The sequence below is a fragment of the Trachypithecus francoisi genome, unplaced genomic scaffold, assembly GCF_009764315.1.
Source record: "Trachypithecus francoisi isolate TF-2019V2 unplaced genomic scaffold, Tfra_2.0 Lachesis_group2, whole genome shotgun sequence".
Lineage (NCBI taxonomy): Eukaryota > Metazoa > Chordata > Mammalia > Primates > Cercopithecidae > Trachypithecus > Trachypithecus francoisi.
The window spans coordinates 153,740,067-153,761,877 of NW_022681465.1; the positions used below are offsets into that span (position 1 = coordinate 153,740,067).

General features: G+C 43.3%; 1 protein-coding gene across 2 annotated transcripts in view; it reads left to right on the forward strand.

Moving 5' to 3' along the window:
- ETF1 (eukaryotic translation termination factor 1) overlaps window positions 1–21,418 on the forward strand; it is a 38,451-nt gene extending 17,033 nt beyond the window's left edge. For both annotated transcript variants that reach the window (XM_033181081.1, XM_033181082.1), the window contains exons 3-11: window positions 8,158–8,333; window positions 9,311–9,450; window positions 13,294–13,432; window positions 14,061–14,251; window positions 15,389–15,518; window positions 16,088–16,243; window positions 16,657–16,721; window positions 18,704–18,851; window positions 19,123–21,418. In XM_033181081.1, the coding sequence (XP_033036972.1) occupies window positions 8,158–8,333; window positions 9,311–9,450; window positions 13,294–13,432; window positions 14,061–14,251; window positions 15,389–15,518; window positions 16,088–16,243; window positions 16,657–16,721; window positions 18,704–18,851; window positions 19,123–19,205 (1,228 nt within the window). In that variant the 3' untranslated portion in view covers window positions 19,206–21,418. The remainder of the gene's footprint in view (window positions 1–8,157; window positions 8,334–9,310; window positions 9,451–13,293; window positions 13,433–14,060; window positions 14,252–15,388; window positions 15,519–16,087; window positions 16,244–16,656; window positions 16,722–18,703; window positions 18,852–19,122) is intronic.
- The last annotated feature ends 393 nt before the right edge of the window (window positions 21,419–21,811 follow it).

Consider the following 21,811-nt stretch of genomic DNA (forward strand, 5'->3'; position numbering starts at 1 on the left):
ACACCTGTAGTTAAAAGCTAATATAGGGGGTTTATTTTTGTTCCCCTCACAGTGCTGCTTCTCTTCTTACTAGTCACTTAACATATAAGCCCATTTAATATGACTCTGTAACCAGCTTTCTTCTTGCCAGCTTCCAGTGCACTCTGTATAGGTGAGATTCTACTAAAGCTGGCATATTGGGCTACTGTGAGATTATGCACGCTCAGTAATTAGGGGAAAGTTTAGATGGTTCTGGCAGTCTTAACTACAATATTAAACTTGTTACATCCTTTTAAGAGTATAGATCCGCCGGGCACAGTAGCTCACACCTGTAATCCCAGCACTTTGGGAGGCCAAGGCGGGCGGATCATGAGGTCAGGAGCTCGAGACCATCCTGGCTAACATGGTGAAACCTCGTCTCTACTAAAAATACAAAAAAATAGCGGGGCGTGGTGGTGGGCGCCTGTAGTCCCAGCTACTCAGGAGGCAGAGGCAGGAGAATGGCGAGAACCCGGGGGGCGGAGTTTGCAGTGAGCTGAGATCGTGCCACTGCACGCCAACCTGGGTGACAGAGCAAGACACTGTCTCAAAAAAAAAAAAAAGAGGCCGAGCGCGGTGGCTCAAGCCTGTAATCCCAGTACTTTGGGAGGCCGAGATGGGCGGATCACGAGGTCAGGAGATCGAGACCATCCGGGCTAACACGATGAAACCCCATCTCTACTAAAAAATACAAAAAACTAGCCGAGTGAGGTGGCGGGCGCCTGTAGTCCCAGCTACTCCGGAGGCTGAGGCAGGAGAATGGCGTGAACCTGGGAGGCGGAGCTTGCAGTGAGCTGAGATCCGGCCACTGCACTCCAGCCTGGGCAACAGAGCGAGACTCCATCTCAAAAAAAGTGTATAGATCCAGTAATGTATAAGGATCTCAGGAAGTAACTTTCTTACTGACTCGTGAAATATCAGGTGGAAACAGTTTATAAAGTGATACCACATTTCTTTTTTTTTTTTTTTTGAAATGGAGTCTTGCTGTGTTGCCCAGACTGAAGTGCAGTGGCACGATCTCTGCTTACTGCAACCTCTGTCTCCCAAGTTCAAGTGATTCTCCTGCCTCAACCTTCCAAGTAGCTGGGATTACAAGCGTGTGCCACCACACCCAGCTAATTTTTGTATTTTTAGTAGAGATGGGGTTTCACCATGTCGGCCAGGCTGGTCTCAAACTTCCGACCTCAGGTGATCCACCCGCCTCGGCCTCCCAAAGTGCTGGGATTACAGGTGTGAGCTACCACGCCTGACCAGGTGATACCACATTTTTTAGTGTGCTTTGGTTCATATCAGATCAGCCTTTGCCTTCAAGATGTGAGCAAGCTCAGTTTATACTGATAGCTATTGTACTAAAGTCAGCTTTTAGATCAGGTCAGGGCAGATTTGGGAGTCTAGTCTCAAAGTCTAGAGTCTAGTCTAGCCTCAGCCTCCGGAGTCTAGTCATGATGAATGTATTTTGTATATCATCTTCATATAATAAAATTAACTTCCACAAATGTAAAAAAAAAAAAAAGAAAGAAATATCCTGCCCGTGCACAGTGGTTCATGCCTGTAATCTCAGCACTTTGGGAGGCCGAGGCAGGCAGATCACAAGATCTAATTTCCTATATGTTGTAGTTTTCATTCTGTTTATACTTCTGCTTGTTCTCCTTATAAAATTACTAATAGGCCAGGCGTGGTGGCTCATGCCTGTAATCCCAGCATTTTGGGAGACCGAGGCAGGCGAATCATGAGATCAGGAGTTCAAGACCAGCCTGGCCAACATAGTGAAATCCCCCGTCTCTACTAAAAATACAAAAATTAGCCAGATGTGGTGGCACACACCTGAAGTCCCAGCTCCTTGGGAGGCTGAGGCAGGAGAATTGCTTGAACCCAGGAGGTGAAGGCTGCAGCAAGCCAAGATCACCCCACTGCATTGCAGCCCAGGTGACAGTGTGAGATTTTATATATATATATATATAAATAGTAAGCTGCTTTTCTTTCTTTCTTTCTTTCTTTTTTTTTTTTTTTTTTTTTGAGACGGAGTCTCGCTCTGTCGCCCAGGCTGGAGTGCAGTGGCCGGATCTCAGCTCACTGCAAGCTCCGCCTCCCAGGTTTACGCCATTCTCCTGCCTCAGCCTCCGGAGTAGCTGGGACTACAGGTGCCCGCCACCTCACCTGGCTAGATTTTTGTATTTTTTAGTAGAGACGGGGTTTCACCATGTTAGCCAGGATGGTCTCGATCTCCTGACCTCGTGATCTGCCCGTCTCGGCCTCCCAAAGTACTGGGATTACAGGCTTGAGCCACCGCACCCGGCCTGCTTTTCTTAACATGATAAAATTAGAATTTATTGATAATTATTAACACAAATTAATACTTCTTGAGAAAACATGCTTTGACTTTTATAGAGGAAACTGTCAGGTTGAGACCAAGAGACCTTAAAATAAATATCCTGGGTCCTATATTTCTAGTCATGATGAATGTATTTTGTATATCATCTTCATATAATAAAATTAACTTCCACAAATGTAAAAAAAAAAAAAGAAAGAAATATCCTGCCCGTGCACAGTGGTTCATGCCTGTAATCTCAGCACTTTGGGAGGCCGAGGCGGGCAGATCACAAGGTCAGGAGATAAAGACCATCCTGGCCAACATGGTGAAACCCTGTCCGTACTAAAAGTACAAAAATTACCCGGGTGTGGTGACATGTGCCTGTAGTCCCAGCTACTGGGGAGGCTGAGGCAGAATTGCTTGAACCCAGGAGGCGGAGGTTGCAGTGAACCGAGATCATGATCATGTCACTGCACTCCAGCCTGCCGACAGAGCGAAACTCTTTGTCTCAAAAAAAGAAAAGAAAGAAATATCCTATTATGTACTGTCTGTATCATTTCCGTATATATATACACACACATTTTTTTTTTTTTTTAAGAGACACAGTTTCACTCTGGTTTCCAGACTGAAGTGCAGTGGTGTGATCACGACTCACTGCAGCCTCAACCTCTAGGGCTCAGGTAATTCTCCCACCTTAGTCTCCCAAGTAGCTGAGATTACAGGCACATGCCACCATACTTGCCTAATTTTTGTAGAGACAGGTTTCATTATATTTTTTTGGTTTTTGGTTTGTTGTTTTGTGACAGTCTCACTCTGTCCCCCAGTCTGGAGTGCAATGGCACGATTTGGGCTCACTGTAACCTCCATCTCCCAGGTTCAAGTGATTCTCGTGCCTCAGACTCCCAAGTAGCTGGAATTACAGGCTTGTGCCACCACTCCCAACTTTTTTTTTTTTTTTTTTTTTTTTTTAGAGTCTCGCTCTTATCACCTAAGCTGGAGTGCAGTGGCACAATCTCGGCTCACTGCACTGCAGCCTCTGCCTCCCAGGTTCAAGCAGTTCTTGTGCCTCAGCCTCCAGAGTAGCTGGGATTACAGGCATAAGCCACCATGCCTAGCACGCCCAGCAACTTTTTTTTAGTAGAGGTGAGGTTTCACCATAGTGGCTAGCCTGGTCTTGAACTCCTGGCCTCAAGTGATCTGCTTGCCTCAGCCTCCCAGACTGCTGGGATTGAAGGTGTGAGCCACCATGCCCAGCCAGGGTCTCACTACATTGCACAGGCTGGTCTCAAAACTCCTAGGTGCAAGCAGTTCTCCTGCCTTAAGCCTCCCAAAGTGCTGGGATTACCAGTGTGAGCCACCTCGCCCAACCTTTTCCCCTTTGAAGTGCATTATTTCACTGTTTTCCCAGAGCTGTGCAACCACTAATTTAAAAATATTTTCCTTAAAAAAAGAAAAAGTGTTTCCATCAACCTAAAAATCCCTGTATCCTTTAACAATCACTCTGCATTCCTCCCTCCCCTCAGCCCCTGGCAACCACTAATCTACCTTTGTCTCTCTGGAATGCCTATTGTGAACATTTTGTGTAAATGGAACTATACCATATGTGGTGGTTTTTTTATTTTGAGACAGAGTCTCACTCTGTTCCCAGGCTGGAGTGCAATGGCGCGATCTCGGCTCACTGCATTCCCCCACCTCCTGGGTTCACGCCATTCTCCTGCCTCAGCCTCCCGAGTAGCTGGGACTACAGGCACCCACCACCACGCCCTGCTAATTTTTTTTTTTTTCTTGAGGTGGAGTTTAGCTCTGTCATCCAGGCTGGAGTGCAGTGGCTCCATCTCAGCTCACTGCAGCCTCCGCCTCCGCCTCCTGGGTTCAAGCAGTTCTCCTGCCTCACCCTCCTGAGTGGCTGAGATTACAGGCTCATGCCACCACACCCAGCTAATTTTTGCATTTTTAGTAGAGACGCAGTTTCACCATGTTGGTCAGGATGGTATTGATCTCTTGACCTCGTGATCCACCCACCTTGGCCTCCCCAAAGTGCTGGGATTACAGGTGTGAGCCACTGTGCCCTTATCTACAATATGTGTTCTTTTGTGACAGTTTTTACTTGATGTACTGTAAGTTAATGCAATATGTCATTTCTTTTATTGCTGAATAGTTTTTCATCATATGAATGTACCACATTTTGATTATTCAGTTATCAGTAGGACATATGGGGGTTTTTTTTGTTTTTTTTTTTTTTACTGTTATGAATAATGCCTCTGTGAACATTGAAGCACAAATTTTTGTGTGTTACATATTTTATCAGTTCCCTTGGGTATATAACTAAGAGTAGAGTGGTTGGGTCGTATGGTAACTCTGTGTTTAGACTCCTAGGGACTGCCAGACTGTTTTCTGGAAGTATTGTACCACTTAACATTCCCAATAGCATTGGATCAAGATTTCGATTTCTTCACATGCTATGTCTTTGTAGAAATGTCTCCTCACACCCCTTGCCCATTTTTTATTTGGGTTTTTTGTTGATGAATTATGAGTTCTTGACATATTCTTTATATTCTTTACATGAATCTTAAGAGATAATATGATTTGCATATATTTTCTCCCATTCTGTGGGTCTTTTTACTTTCCTAATGCTATCCTTTGAAGCCCAAAGGTTGGCTTTTGTTTTGGGGGTTTTTGTTTTGTTTTGTTTTTTGAGAATGAAAGCAAGTATATTAGAGAAATAAAAAGAAGAAGAAGAAGAAGGAAGAAGGAGGAGGAGGAGGAGGAAGAAGAAGAAGAAAAGAAGAAAGAAGAAGGAGGAGGAGGAGGAAGAAGAAGGAAGAAGAAGAATGGCTACTCTATAGAGCAGCCTAAAAGTTTTTAATTTTGAAGTCCATTTGATGTAGACCATCTAAAATTTTAAGTAGTCGTTTATCCATGTTGTGTCTAAACTAAGAAAAATCAGGATGAGAAAAACGAAACTTACAGGAGTCCTTTTTGAAAAGGAATCACCTGGAATGAACTCCCCAGATGATTTTCATCTGCAGCAAATTGAGAACTACTGTTTTGGGGAAGTGTGTGCTCTAAAAAACTTTAACTTATAGCCTGGGCACTCTGGCTCACACCTGTAATCCCAGCACTTTGGGAGGCTGAAGTGGGTGGATCACCTAAGGCCAGGAGTTCAAAACCAGCCTGGCCAACATGGTGAAACCCAGTCTCTACTAAAGATACAAAGAAAATTAACTGGGCCTGGTGGCACATGGCTGTAATCCCAGCTATTCGGGAGACTGAGAGGCAGGAGAATCGCTTGAACCTGGGAGGCTGAGGTTGCAGTGAAATGAGATGGTGCCTCTGCACTCCAGCCTGGGCAACAAGAACGAGACTCTGTCTCAAAAAAAAAAAAAAATTACAAGTGGACTAAGTAGATGTTTAAAGGATTTTTTATCACTGTAAAAAATACATAACATGAAGTTTACCATCTTAACCATTTACAAGCGTATAGTTCAGCAGTATTAAGTACATTCACACTGTTGTACAGCCAGTCTCTAGGACTTTTCATCTTGTAAAACTAAAACAACTATTAAACAACTGCCTATTTCCACCTTACTGCAGTTATTGGCAACTGCTGTTCTACTCTCTGTCTCTATGAACTTTAATACTCTAGGTTACCTCATGTAAGTGGAATCATACAGTATTTGTCCTTTTCTGTCTGGCTTATTTTTGTTAGCATAGTGTGTTCAAGGTTCATCCATTTTGTGTATGTCAGAATTTCCTTCCTTTAAGACTGAATGATATTTCATTGTGCACACATACCTCTTTTTTTTGTTTGTTCATCCACCAATGGATGTTTGGGTTGCTTCCACCTCTTGGCTATTGTGAATAATGCTGCTGTGAACATTGGTGTGCAAGTACCTGCTCTCACTCTTGGGTATATAATTGGAAGTGGAATGGCTAGATCATACGGTAATTAGTTGTTTTGTTTTTGTTTTGTGTTTGTTTGTTTGTTTGTTTGTTTTTGAGACGGAATCTCACTCTGTGGCCCAGGCTGGAGTGCAGTGGCACTGTGTCGGCTCACTGCAAGCTCCGCCTCCTGGGTTCATGCTATTCTCCTGCCTCAGCCTCCTGAGTAGCTGGGACTATAGGCACCTGCCACCACGCCCACCTAATTTTTTTTTTTTTTTTTTTGTATTTTTAGTAGAGATGGGGTTTCACCGTGTTAGCCAGGATGGTCTCGATCTCCTGACCTCGTGATCCACCCGCCTCAGCCTCCCAAAGTGCTGGGATTACAGGTGTGAGCCACTGCGCCCCGCCTTTTATTTTGTTTGCCTCCCTCCCTCCCTCCCTCCCTCCCTTCCTTCCTTCCTTCCTTCCTTCCTTCCTTCCTTCCTTCCTTCCTTTTTGAGGCAGTCTTATACTGTTGCCCAGGCTGGAATGCAGTGACAAATCATAGCTCACTGCAGTTTCTGACTCCCGGGCTTGAGTGATCCTCCTGCCTCAGCCTCCTCAATAGCTAGGGCTACAGGCCTGCATCATGTGACGTCCAGCTAATTATTTATTTTTTGTACAGATGGGGGCCTCATTATGTTGCCCAGGCTGTTCTCAAACTCCTGGACTGAAGTGATCCTCCTATCTCAGCCTCCCAGAGTGCTGGGATTACAGGTGTGAGCCACTATGTTTACTTTGCATAGAACTAGGAGTTTTTCAATGAGGTATTTCTTGACTAGTAGTGATAAGTGTCTTTGGAAGTTGTAGATGAAAAAGATAATGTTACTGGCATTGGTGCTGAAATTTAAAGGGGGCTTAAAAATGGATTGGTAACTGCTGAGAAGGGACCTCCCATGTGGCAAGGCCTTGATAGTACCATAGGGTCAGATTTTGGTCCCGTTTTTTAGTTTTAAAAACTTGAATTTGGTTGGGCACCCAGAATTTATCAGGCTGTCAGTGATACCTCCTTTTAATCAAACTCAAATACAATTAATATGTTGCCATTTAAAGAGCATGAGTTTGTGAGAGAGATTTTTTTTCTCTCTCTCTCTTTCGAGACTGAGTCATCTCTGTCGCCCAGACTGGAGTGCAATGGCACAGTCTCAGCTCACTGCAACCTCCACCTCCCAGGTTCAAGTGATTCTCGTGCCTCAGCCTCCTGAATAGCTGGGATTACAGGTGCCTGCCACCATGCCCAGCTGATTTTTGTATTCTTTTTTTGTTTTAATAGAGACAAGGTTTCGCCGCGTTGGCCAGGCTGGCCTCGAACTCCTGACCTTGTGATCCGCCCGCCTCGGCCTCCCAAAGTGCTGGGATTACAAGCATGAGCCACCGCGCCCGGCCAAGAGAGAGATTTCATAACTAGGACATTCCTATGATTTCCAGAGTTCTCCTTTTCCATCATTAGTGTGCTAAATTCGTAATTACAAATATGCCTAGACTTTGGAAAGACTCATTGCATCATCCTGTCATGGCATCTCCCACTCAACCACCACATTTGAAGGCTCTCCCATAGACAGATTCACTACCAAATGCCAGCTTGTTGACACTCCTTATTTATCATAGATAGCTTCTTTCTTTACCCTTCGGAAATGGGGTGTTTCTCAAGTATCTCTCCAAATGCATTCTTTACACAACTTATCTCAGTATTCAGTCAAATTGAGCACTAGATTCTGAACACTGTTCCTAACTCTGTGTGTACGTTCATAAACAAGACTATTATAGTCCCTACATTACTCCTTTGAGAGTGACTTGTTTCCATAACTTTGGGGGCATCTCCCTCAGCTTGCTTTTACCAGAGAAAAACATGAGTTTACTTACGTAATATTTAAACCCCTAATGAGTTATTCTTTCTTCCACAGCAATGGCACCAGCATGATATCATTGATCATTCCTCCCAAAGACCAGATTTCACGAGTGGCAAAAATGTTAGCAGATGAGTTTGGAACTGCATCTAACATTAAATCACGAGTAAACCGCCTTTCAGTCCTGGGAGCCATTACATCTGTACAACAAAGACTCAAACTTTATAACAAAGGTAATCTGGAGTTTGCTCGTTTTCCTTCTCTATGCATCTTGGTTATGTTTTATACTGTGATCCAGCTATGGTGCTTTGTTCACTAATGTTTCCTTAAGTCAGCCATCATCAATGTCTCTTTGCCCTTGGTGGTTAGCTTTTTTGTTTTGTTTTGTTTTTTGTTTATTGGAAGTTAAGTAGGCCAGGCGCAGTGACTCACGCTTGTAATCCCAGCACTTTGGGAAGCTGAGGCAGGTGGATCACTTGAGGTTAGGAGTTCGAGACCAGCCTGGGCAACATGGTGAAACCCTGTCTCTACAAAAAATACAAAAGTTAGCCAGGCCTGGTGGCACACACCTGTAGTCCCATCTACTCTGGAGGTTGAGGCGGGAGAATCGATTGGACCCGGGAGGTGGGAGTTGCAGTGAGCCACGATCTTGCTGCTGCACACTCGCCTGAGTGACAGAGTGAGACATCATCTCAATTTTTTTTTTTTTTCCAGGATGAGACACAGTCTCTGTCACCCAGAGGCTGAAGTGCAGTAATCCGATCTCAGCTCACTGCAAGCCTGCCAGGTTTAAGCGATTCTTCCACCTCAGCCTCTTGAGTAGCTGGGATTACAGGTGCCCGCCACCATGCCTGGCTAATTTTTGTATTTTTAGTAGAGACGGGGTTTCACCATGTTGGCCAGGTTGGTCTCGAATCCCTGATGTCAGGTGATCTGCCCACCTTGGCCTCCCAGAGTGCTGGGATTGCAGGCGTGAGCCACCACCACGTCCAGCCTGTTTACTTTAAAGAATAAATCCTACTGAAACATCTCAGAGGAAGTTTTAAAATTAGGGAGAGAGTTCTGCCTGAGAGATATCAGGCCTTTTCTGCTTTATTTAAATTATGACTTAAAGGGTCAGGCAGGGAAAATAGGCTATGGAACATTTTCTATTGTTTGAGGAAAAACTGGGTGTGGAATAAAGTAGACAAATTGTTTGTGTTCTTTGCAGTACCTCCAAATGGTCTGGTTGTATACTGTGGAACAATTGTAACAGAAGAAGGAAAGGAAAAGAAAGTCAACATTGACTTTGAACCTTTCAAACCAATTAATACGTCATTGTATTTGTGTGACAACAAATTCCATACAGAGGTAAGAAGTCAAGCCCAGAACATTTTCATCACTCCAGAATTCTTTCCCCATACCCATTAGCAGTCAGTGCCCCCTCCCTCCCACTTACCTCTCTCATTCTAGGCAACCACTATGTTTTCTTTCCGTAGATATGCTTGTGCTGAATTTCTTTTATTTATTTATTTATTTTTTTTTTTTTTTTTATTTTTTTTTTTTTTAATTGAGAAGGAGTCTAGCTCTGTCTGTCGCCCAGGCTGGAGTGCAGTGGCACAATCTTGGCTCACTGCAAGCTCCGCCTCCCAGATTCAAGGGATTCTCCTGTTTCAGCTTCCTGAGTAGCTGGGATTGCAGGCACATGCCACCACAGCCAGCTAATTTTTTTGTGTTTTTAGTAGAGACCAGGTTTAACCACATTGGTCAGGCTAGTCTCAGACTCCTGACCTCGTGATCTGCCCGCGTCAGCCTCCCAAAGTACTAGTACAGTCATGAGCCACCCAGCCCAGCCTGGACATTTTATATAATAGAATCGTATAGTTTGTGGCCTTTTGTGACTGGCTTCTTTTATTTTATACTTTATACTTTATAGCATTCATCGGTACACTTCATTGCTTATTACCAAGTAGTATTCCATTGTATACATATATGCCATATTTTATATTTTATGTATCTTTTCATCAGTTTTACATTTGGGTTGTTTGCACTGTTTGGCTGTTATGAATAATGCCGCTGTGAACATTCATGGACGAGTTTCTGTGTGACCATACATTTTCATGTTTCTTGGATTTGTGGAATTGTGTAGGTTATATAGTAATTATGTTTAACTCTTAAGAAGTTGCTAGACTGTTTTCCAAACAGTTGTACCATTTTACACAGCTATTTTCAAAAAGTAAGGCAATTTACATTTATTATGACACTAGTCATTGAGCATGTTTTGAGACAGTCTCACACTGTCGCCCAGGCTGGAGTGCAGTGGCGCAATCTTGGCTCACTGCAACCTCCATCTCCATGGTTCAAGCGATTCTTGTGCCTCAAGCCTCCTGAATAGCTGGGATTACAGGTGTGCGCCACCATGCCTGGCTAATTTTTTTGTATTTTTTTAAGTAGAGACAGAGTTTTGCCATGTTGGCCAGGCTTGTCCCAAACTCCTGGCCTCAAGTGATCTGCTCGCTTCAGCCTCCCAAAGTGTGTGTGTGTGTGTGTGTGTGTGTGTGTGTTTTTTTTAATTTTTGTGGGTACATAGTAGGTGTATGTGGGGTACATGAGATGTTTTGATACAGGCATGCAATGTGAGCTATCACACTATGGAAAATAGAGTACCCATTTCTTTGAGTGTGTATCCATTGTGTTACAAGCAGTCCAGTTATACTCTTTTGAGTTATTGCACTCAGTTTTCATAAAACAAATTGTAAACTTTTTAGTAGCAGAACTGTAAGAACTCATTTTCTCCCTTTCCCCATAAAACTTTTGAGTGACAAAGCTGCCATAAGATGAACTTGAATGGTGGAAAGGAAACCTCATTAGAGTGACCTAAATCAGTCAACAGTAGAACAATCAAGAATTCACAGCTGGCTCCTAGTTCAGTCTCTTGCCTTTCATCAACCTAGGGAAAAACCTCTACAGTGGAATTAGAACTGACATTTGTCGACAGTTTACAATAGATGATTTTTGCTAACTTGATGGGAAGTCCATTTATAGTTGGATCTTGGTCGACTGTATAGACAATCCAGACTGTTTTTCTCTTCACTACCACACTGACAGCAGAGGGTTCTTCAGGGAGCCTCTCAGCCACTGAAACCACTCACCTGTATCTGGTTGGATGAAAGCAGATTTTGAATCTTGTTGATTTAAATAGTACCAGGTACCCATGGTGTGTGGCTTTTGCTCACTTACTGAGTTAGCCTTGTTGGCTTTTTTCCAAAACTTAACTCCTTTTCTAAGATACTGTTTAATCTTGCTAACTTTGTACATTTTAGCTTTAACTGAGAGGGTTATATCCTGTTTATCAGGGTAATTATATATTCTAATAAGGGATAAGCCTGTTCCCTGATAAGCAGATTTATTGAAAACTTCAGTCTACCTAACAGGTCATTTTGATAAGGCTATATTATTAATGTGCAATATTCATATTCAAGGCCTATTTTTTTTTTTTTTTCTTTCTGAGATTGATTTTTGCTCTGTTGCCCAGGCTGGAGCGCAGTGGCACGATCTCGGCTCCTTGCAGCTTCCACCTCCTGAATTCAAGTGATTCTCCTGCCTCAGCCTCCTGAGTAGCTGGGATTACAAGTGTGCACCACCACGTCCAGCTAATTTTTGTATTTTTAGTAGACAAGATTTCACTATGTCGGCTCGGCTGGTCTGAAACTCCTGACCTCGAGTGATCCACCCACCTTGGCCTCTCAAAGTGCCATTGCAGGGATAAGCCACCACTCCCAGCCACAATATTCATGTCTTAATGCTAACTATCTAGCATGGTTTTGTTAAAGATGGATTTTTAGTTGATCCATCTGCTTTCTAGTCAATTATTGAAGGGGCTGTTTTCTTAAAATGGAATGGTAAGACCAGGTTTTGTGGCTCACACCCATGTAATCCCAGCACTTTGGGAGGCCAAACAGGAGGACCAGTTTATAAAATAAAATGGAATAGGTAACAGTTTCTTACTTCCAAAGAGATTGTACCCTGGCAATTAGAGATCTACTAAGTGTGTAGTATTCTGATTCCATTGTGAGAACTCTTATCTGTGTATGTCCCAGGACTGTTTCAATATTTTCTCTTTGGGAAAGCATAAATAATGGGGATATAAAGTTAACATATAAGGAAGGTTTTCCTCATAAAACTCAGAATCACTAGCTGTACTACCTTTAAAGGCATGCTGGCTCATGCCTGTAACCCCAGCACTTTGGGAGGCTAAGACAGAAGGATCATTTGAGTCTAAGACTTCGAGGCTGCAGTGAGCTATGATGGCCACTGCACTCCAGCCTGGCCACCAAAGTGAGACCCTGTCTCAAAAAAAAAGAAAAAAAGGAAAAAGTTAAAGTTTTTTTGTATTTTGAGACAGGGTCTCTGGATCTATCACCCAGGCTGGAGTACAGTAGCACAGTCTTGGCTCACTGTCAACCTACACCTCCCTGACTGAAGCCATTCCAAGTAGCTGGTAGGCACGTGTCACCACAGCCACCTAATTTTTGTATTTTTTTTGTAGAGACAGTGTTTCACTGTGTTGCCCAGGAGAGTCTCAAACTCCTGAGCTCAGCCTCCCAAAGTGCTGGGATTACATGTGTGAGCCACCACACCCAGCTCAGAACTCTATATTACAAAACTGAAACTATATCTATTGAGCAATAATTCCTTGTTCCCCCTTTTTTCCAGCCCCTGGCAACCACCATTTGACTTTTTGTCTCTGATTTTGATTACTCTGGGTACCTCATATAAGTGGAATCTTACAGTATTTGTCCTTTTTTGACAGGATTATTTCACTTAGCATGTATTCAAGTTTCATCCCTATTGTAGCATGTTTCAAAATTTTCTTCCTTTTTGAGATTGAGTAGTATTAACTGCTGTGTGTAATATTGCTATAAACATGGGCATACAGATATCTTTGTGGTTTTATATTTACATGCCCATGTCAAATATGTTGAAAAGCTTCACATAGATATCATCCATTATTTCCTTATTGGGTTCAGATTTGTCCATAAGAGTTACATGATTATAACTGAAGTCTATAAATTATTCCATAGAATGGTTTTTCCACAGTGCTAATAACATGGTGAGTGGAGTGAAAGGGCTTATATATGTCCTTTCTCAGAGTTTTTTTGACCTTAGCAAAGCTTTGGGATTCACCATGTGGTACTTGTGTTTGCTTTTCAGGCTCTTACAGCACTACTTTCAGATGATAGCAAGTTTGGATTCATTGTAATAGATGGTAGTGGTGCACTTTTTGGCACACTCCAAGGAAACACAAGAGAAGTCCTGCACAAATTCACTGTGGATCTCCCAAAGAAACACGGTAATACAGGAGGAGAACATGAACCCACTTACTTTGTGTCTAGCAATAAGAAAACAGTATGATGGGCCGGGTGCGGTGGCTCATGTCTGTAATCCCAGCACTTTGGGAGGCCGAGCTGGGTGGATCACGAAGTCAGAAGTTCGAGACCAGCCCAGCCAAGATGGTGAAACCCTGTCTCTACTAAAAATATAAAAATATGACGGGTGCCTGTAATTCCAGCTACTTGGGAGGCTGAGGCAGGAGGATTGCTTGAACCCGGGAGACGGAGGTTGCATTGAGCTGTGATTGCGCCACTGCAGTCCAGCCTGGGTGACAGAGCAAGACTCTGTCTCAAAAAAGAAAAAAAGAGAGAAAACAGTATGATGTGAGGGGAATGAACCCAGATGATAGGGAGAAAAGCCTCCCGGAGTGACGGGCGCCTCACTGGTGCTTACGGCTCTTCTCTTGACATAGAATTAGTAGTCGCTCTCTGAAACCAAGTAGCAGTTTATGCTACACGTTTAGTTAAGGGAATGGTGATTTTTCTTTGTCCTTTTCTTGGATGATGACATGATTATTTTATTTTTAATTTGAAGACATCTTGTAGTTCTTAATAATTGCCTTTTTCTCTTGCTACTTTTGTGTCAAGGTAGAGGAGGTCAGTCAGCCTTGCGTTTTGCCCGTTTAAGAATGGAAAAGCGACATAACTATGTTCGGAAAGTAGCAGAGACTGCTGTGCAGCTGTTTATTTCTGGGGACAAAGTGAATGTGGCTGGTCTAGTTTTAGCTGGATCTGCTGACTTTAAAACTGAACTAAGTCAATCTGATATGTTTGATCAGGTAAGTAAGAAGTACATGCTCTATTATGTAAGTCCCTAGGTAGGAGTAGGTGAGTCCTCTGTGTGAGCACTGGAACAGACACATCTTTTTAAAAATTCCCTGGGTTAAAAACCTACCTCTGAGTTAAACGGCAGGTTTACAGATGTTTATTAGGAAACATTCCCCTGTGCTTTTCTGAGCCCCTTCTCTTCCGAAATCAGCCAGTTTTAGGTGGGCTTCTTATGGATCCTGTGGAGGTCCCTGGTTTAGTTGGGTTGTCAGAATTGGCTGTAGAATGGAGTTTGATTTCAAATAAACTAAAACCTGTTCCTTATTTTCTTTTTCTGATTTGTTCTTGGAGATACATAGCAGCAAAGCTCTCAGCAATATGACAGCTGATTCAGCCTAAAGCATTTAAAGCCCATTTTATAACATGGGCTCAGCCGTAATACATTTCCAAGGTCTTCTGGAGGAAGTAGCCTTACAGTAGAAGGTCCACCAAAGAAATTGCCTTACACCTTTTCTTTTTTTTTTTTTTTTTTTTGAGACTGGGTCTCACTATCTTGCCTAGGCTGGAGTGCAGTGGTGCAATCATGGCTCACTGCAGCCTCGATCTCCCGGGTTCAAGTGATCCTCCCAGCTCAGCCTCCCAAGTAGCTGGGACTACAGGGATGTGTCACCATGCCCAGCTAATTTTTGTACTTTTTGGTAGAGGCTAGGTTTCACCATGTTGCCTGGGCTGGTCTCAGTATTCCTGGACTCAAGCTGTCTGCCTGTCCTAGCTTCCCAAAGTGCTGGGAGTATAGATGTGAGCCACCCTACCCAGCCCGTCTTAACTTCTGTTACCTTATTTTGCAGGAGCCAGTGGTTCCCCCTTTCCTCCACAATAACTTATTTTTGTTTGAACTTAATGAGTTGTCCTGTAGTAGATCTAATGAAATGTGTGATGTAATTGGCTGGGAAAGTTTACCCTGGCAGTGCTGTTCACTGTAAGAGCAGCTTTTGATTAAACTGGGCTCCTTCCCCATATTTAGACTTCAGTGATCATAATGCTGAGCTTTGCATGCCATTGAGAGTTAGTGGGTTTGGGTAAAGGTGTTTTAATTATATTTTAAATAAGTACCAATAAATACTAATAATATTTTTTTTGTGTGTCAGAGGTTACAATCAAAAGTTTTAAAATTAGTTGATATATCCTATGGTGGTGAAAATGGATTCAACCAAGCTATTGAGTTATCTACTGAAGTCCTCTCCAACGTGAAATTCATTCAAGAGAAGAAATTAATAGGTATCGGTGAAATGCAACTGCATATTCTGTGAAATGTTTTTGTGTGTGTGTGTACGTCTATACGTGTTTGTATGTATGAGACAAGGTACCAAAATGTAAAAAGAGGATATTTAGTATTTTTATTAACTCTTTTGCCTAGTGAAAGCATTATTTATTTATTTATTTATTTATTTATTTATTTTTGAGACAGAGTCCCGCTCTGTCGCCCAGGCTGGAGTGCAGTGGCCGGATCTCAGCTCACGGCAAGCTCCGCCTCCCGGGTTCCCGCCATTCTCCTGCCTCAGCCTCCCGAGTAGCTGGGACTACAGGCGCCCGCCAGCACGCCCGGCTAGTTTTTTGTATTTTTTAGTAGAGACGGGGTTTCACTGTGTTAGCCAGGATGGTCTCGATCTCCTGAGTTCGTGATCCGCCCGTCTCAGCCTCCCAAAGTGCTGGGATTACAGGCTTGAGCCACCGCGCCCGGCCGAAAGCATTATTTTTTATCTTCTGTAGTCATTAGGTTGAATAGGTATGTTTGTATCTACTAGGGAAACTTAATATATGTCCTGTTGACTGATCCCTAATCACAGGACGATACTTCGATGAAATCAGCCAGGACACGGGCAAGTACTGTTTTGGCGTTGAAGATACACTAAAGGCTTTGGAAATGGGAGCTGTAGAAATTCTAATAGTCTATGAAAATCTGGATATAATGAGATATGTTCTTCATTGCCAAGGCACAGAAGGTATGAGAATGAGAAAATAAGGTTGCTATTTGTTACTGAGCCAGGAAGCCTGGGGTGGAGATTGGGAGGGATGTCTGATTTCAGGAGCAGTCAGAAGGTAGATCTACCCCTTGTTCCCTACTCCTTCAGTCTGTAGTACATTCCTGCATAGATTTTTCTGCTTGAACTGTTTAACGTCTGCTTAAGATTGTTAAATCTGCTGAGGACCAGGACTGTATCTTGAGCATCTCTGATGTTCCTTATAGTTGAAGCACTGTACCTAGTAGACACTCAGTGTATGCTAACAGCTTATGGAAAAAAGGTTGAGAGATTGAGTCCCTGAGCCCTTTTCTCATCTAACCTCATCTTACAGAGCTTACACAGATTAGTACATGAGAGCCAGGTTAACACATTTTTTCCTCCTAATACTACAGAGGAGAAAATTCTCTATCTAACTCCAGAGCAAGAAAAGGATAAATCTCATTTCACAGACAAAGAGGTATGTGATTATTTTCTTGGTTTGATGATACATGCAAGCATAAATCCATGTGCTAGAGCACTGGCGGTGTAGAGGGTGAGCTTTGGGAAACCAAACCTCATACTAATTGCGGGGGGTGGCTGTGGGAGGTGGTCATCTCCTGCCTGCCACATACAAATCTGACTTCAGGGAAGGAGGCCAAATCATAGTTACTGCAGCTTTTTTTTTTTTTCCTGGAGACAGGGTCTTGCTCTGTTGCCCAAGCTGGAGTGCAGTGGCATGATCTCGGCTCACTGCAACCTCCACCTCCTGGACTCAAATGATCCTCTTGCCTCAGCCTCTCTAGTAGCTGGGACTACAGGCATACACCACCATGCCCAACTAATTTTCAAATTTTTTGTAGAGGGGCGTTTTCACCATGTTGCCCTGGGCTGGTCTCCAACTCCTGAGCTCAAGCAATCCGCTTACCTCGGCCGGCCAAGTGGTGGGATTACAGGTGTGAGCCACCGTACCCGTTTTTGTGTTTTTTTTTTTTGTTTTTTGAGATAGTGTCCTGGTCTGTCACCCAGGCTGGATTCAGTGGCACAATCATAGGTCACTAACCTCGAACCCCTGGGCTCAAGCAATCCTTCTGCCTCAGTCTGCTGAGTAGTCAGAAGTACAGGCACAAACCCTCATGCCCTTTTTTGAGACGGAGTTTTGCTCTTGTCGCCCAGGTTGGAGTGCAGTGGTGCAATCTCGGCTCACTGCTACCTCCACCTCCTGGGTTCAGGCAATTCTCCTGCCTCAGTCTCCCGAGTAGCTGGGACCTCAGGTGATTGCAGGTGATCCACCTGCCTCAGCCTCCCAAAATGCTGGGATTACAGGCGTGAGCCACTGTGCTGGGCAGCCTTATTTTTTATAGAAATGGGGTCTTGTTGTATTCACCAGGCTGGTCTTGAACTCCTGGGCTCAAGTGATCCTCCTGTGTTGGTTTTCCAAAGTGGTGAGATTACAGGTGTGACCCACCATGCCTGGCCTGGTTTTTTGTTTTTTTGTTTGTGTTTGTCTTTGTTTGTTTGTTTGTTTTTTAGACGGAGTCTCCCTCTGTCTCCCAGGCTGGAGTGCAGTGGCACGATCTCGGCTCACTGCAACCTCCGCCTCCCGAGTTCACGCCATTCTCCTGTCTCAGCCTCCCAAGTAACTGGGACTATAGGCGCCCGCCACCGCGCCTGGCTAATTTTGTGTATTTTTAGTGGAGACGGGGTTTCACCGTGTTAGCCAGGATGGTCTCGATCTGCTGACCTCGTGATCCGCCCACCTCAGCCTCCCAAAGTGCTGGGATTACAGGCATGAGCCACCGCACCCGGCCTTCTTTGTTTTTAAGTAGTTAAGCAATCAGGAAAACATTTCATTATCCTTGAAATTTAATAGGGAGAAAAATGTAATTTGCATAATGCCTCTCCTGCACTATGAAACCTGTGCTGCTTTCTTCACTTGATCAGCTCTTCCACTGCAGTGGCTTCTCTAGTTTGCTCTAAATGCATCACAACAGTTGAAAGTATCACTCTCCTGTATGAGATAGGTTTAAATGATAGCTTCCTCATTCCTCCAAACCTCAAATTCTGGTTTGGAGAGCTTTGTTCTCTTTGAGGCCACTCCCAAAAGCAGTCCTGGCCGGTCTCTTCGGGGTCATTGAATGGGTCCTGCTTAGAGACACTACAACAGCCTGACTTCCAGAGTCAACAGTAGGAATCATAGGCTGAAAACCCACTGAGTGTTTGTGTTGGTATTTCATGGTTGAGGGTGGTCTGAGGAGAAGTGTTGTTTGAAATAATCCGAATTTCTCTGCTTATGTCCATTATGTTATCAAAACCAGAGATGACTTACAGAGCTTTACACACAGACATGCCTATGAGTGGGAGGATGAGAGTGATAGGTGGGCAAGGGGCTGTGCGAGGGGCTAATTAGCCTTCATATATCCTAATCCCCCCTGTTTTTGTATCTCATGGTCACCCCTGTAGACCGGACAGGAACATGAGCTTATCGAGAGTATGCCCCTGTTGGAATGGTTTGCTAACAACTATAAAAAATTTGGAGCTACGTTGGAAATTGTCACAGATAAATCACAAGAAGGGTCTCAGTTTGTGAAAGGCTTTGGTGGAATTGGAGGTGAGTAGCAAATCAGCAAACCAAACTTAAAACCAGGGTCTCAGGCCAAGGTCACTCCTGGCTAGCCCTGCTTCAGGGAAGGTGCTCATTATCTGCTGAGATAGGTGATGGACGCAGCAGGTGCAGGTTCCTATTTTGGACCCATGTTTATTACAGCCTCTTTGTTTTCTGTAATTCTGCAAGAGAATGGGGCTTCCCTTATTAGAGTGACCAGCCCCCTACCATGCCCATTCCGTGAACAGGTAATTTACCTTTTGGTTTGTTTCCCCAGGTATCTTGCGGTACCGAGTAGATTTCCAGGGAATGGAATACCAAGGAGGAGACGATGAATTTTTTGACCTTGATGACTACTAGGTAGTCGACATGGGTCCGGCAAAATGTGCCTCACCCTCCAGCATCCAACCCAAGGAGCATACCCATGGTGGAATCCAAACAGATCCCTGCCTTACAATTGGAACATTTCCAGAACTTAATCCATGAGCATTGGATATTGAAAAGAAAACCGAAACAAAACCAGACCCAGCCCTACACTTTGGTTTGTCATGGTGTCAGCGCAGCAGCCTACAACTAAGTTCCTAAATGCCACTTTGAACTAATTTAAAAAAGAATCCCAGTTTTTACTTTTACTCGATGGTGAAATTGGTTGCTCTTGTATTTTATGAAAAAAAATGATTTTTTTAACCTTCATACATAGAAGCAAAAATACTTTAACTGCTGTAAACCTTCAAAAGTTAATAGAAGTGAGATCATACTGGTTTGTTTCTTATTTTGATTGGAGAAAAATTAAATTGCTGCATTTCGCAGTGACCCATTTACATGGCATTCTCAGCTTAGACTGCATAAGAAGAAATACATGTGGTGAAATGTTGGAACCATTTCTCTCTTGGTCTCTGTTTAATGTTGAAAGGGTGAGCTAATAGGAGGCACTTTCAACTTCACTCCCTCACGCTACCCCGTCCCCTCCAGACTGGCAGTTTCAAGGATGCAAATTGCATTGCAAAATCAAACAGACTCATGAAGCATTTGGGCCAGTGCACTGTTTACTTCCATCTGTTTGCAGACACATTTGTGCCCGGCGTTTGGGAGCCCTTTGTATCAATGTTCTGACGGGGGTCCCTATAACCTTAACCTACTCAAAACCAGTTTGGGATGGATATGATGGGGCTTCTGTGCTATTGCTGGGATTGGGAGAAATAAAACATGCAATTTAAGTGGAAGCGAAGAAATTTAAAGAGGATTTTATTTTGCTTGGGTCAATCCTTGTTAAAAGGGAGGTGGATGTGTTTTCCTTGTGTTGGATGGCATGAGATTATGTGAATGTTTTGATTTATTAAAATGAATTGCAAGGTTTTTCACAGGAACGACAGACATGTATGACTGCATGTAATTATAAACTCCTGACCTCCTGGTGGGGTTGGAGCATCTGTTTCAAATGTGGGACTTACAAGCACCTCTCACATGAGAAATGAGGGGCGGGTGGGAAGGGATGGGACACAGCTTCTGGCACCATGGATTTAAGACCATGTTGGATCCAAAAGTTGGCCTGAAACCCTGAAGCTTATGCGTCACAGCTGGGCTGTAAGTCAGACTGGAACCCAGCTGACATGCAGGGTCATGGCGTGCCCAAGGTGGTGACAGTTGAACAAAGTGTATAGTATGTGCCCAGTGGGAGCAATGGAAAAAAGTATACCAAACAGACTTTGAAGGACCAAAGGTTTTAAAAGTCAATTGGTATCACCTCCACACTGACTGTAGGGTAGTGGGGTGCATTTGGTTTTCAAATTGGGTACTTTTAACACTTTAGTGCCTGACTGCTGTTCTTTACTGACTTGATTCAGTCACTCGTAGCTTTATTGGTCTGAACCAGCTCCTTGTTCCCAGGTTACAGACCTGCCTATCGTTCCAATAATCCTGTTTCACTTGAATGAAGGGAGTATGTCTTAAATGTAAAGTTTCTGGTTCTCACACTGTACTCTGAGGTCCAAATACTGTCTGTCAATGTGTAACCTGATGTCTCAACCCCCAGTGAGAAGAGTCCATTATTTGGTGTTCACCAGCGTGGGAGACTTCACCGGAACAGGCTTTTTTGCTTTGGGCTCTGCTATTTGTTTGCAGAACACCCAAGAGCGAGCAAACATGCTCTCTTCACAGCAGTACCTGAGGGTTTCGCCATTGTAAATGGGTCTAATGTGATAGGACAAGACCAGAGAAATTGGATGTAAATTTACATTTTTGAATATGCTTGTTGTTTCACATGATACATTTAGGGTATGCAGCTCCTTTTGTAGTTTTTATTTTTACTATTTAAGTTTGGAAATGATGCCAAATTTTTGTATTTCTTTAATCAATGTGTTCTCTTCGGTGATATATATTGCATTATATATTGATGTGTGTATCAATATATACTGATATGTATTACACTTACACATACAAACACATAAATAAGAGGGGGTGAAAACCGTAGCCTTTGCATTCTCTATAGCCTCTGCAGAGAGATCCTAAGCAGCAAAATCTTGGTGTTGTGATGTACAGAAATGGAGAAGAGTATTAAACCATATTTAAGAATATACTTTGTGTGCTTGAGATTTTTTAGGACTGGTCTAGAAAGGCCTGAACTGTGGAGATAGTGAGTTCTCCAAGGCATACCTCAGATTAGTCATGCCCAGTAGCATTTCAGCCTTGGATTTGAGTTGTGTTTACTACATTTGTCTATGGAAAGGTATATGCAAAGTTTTTCTGAGGTCACAATCCCAGAGTTATGGTAGAGGAAGAAGATTCAGGTTGCTGGGGCCACACTAATTTGTATTCTCCCCCATTCTACATGCACGCACGCCAAAGGGAATCTTGCTGCTTTTTTTTTTTTTTTTTTAAGGTATGTTAGGTATATTATTCCATAACCCAGCATCCCATGGAGGTACCCAATTTTACAGATGATGGAACAGAACAAAAGAAGGTTAAGT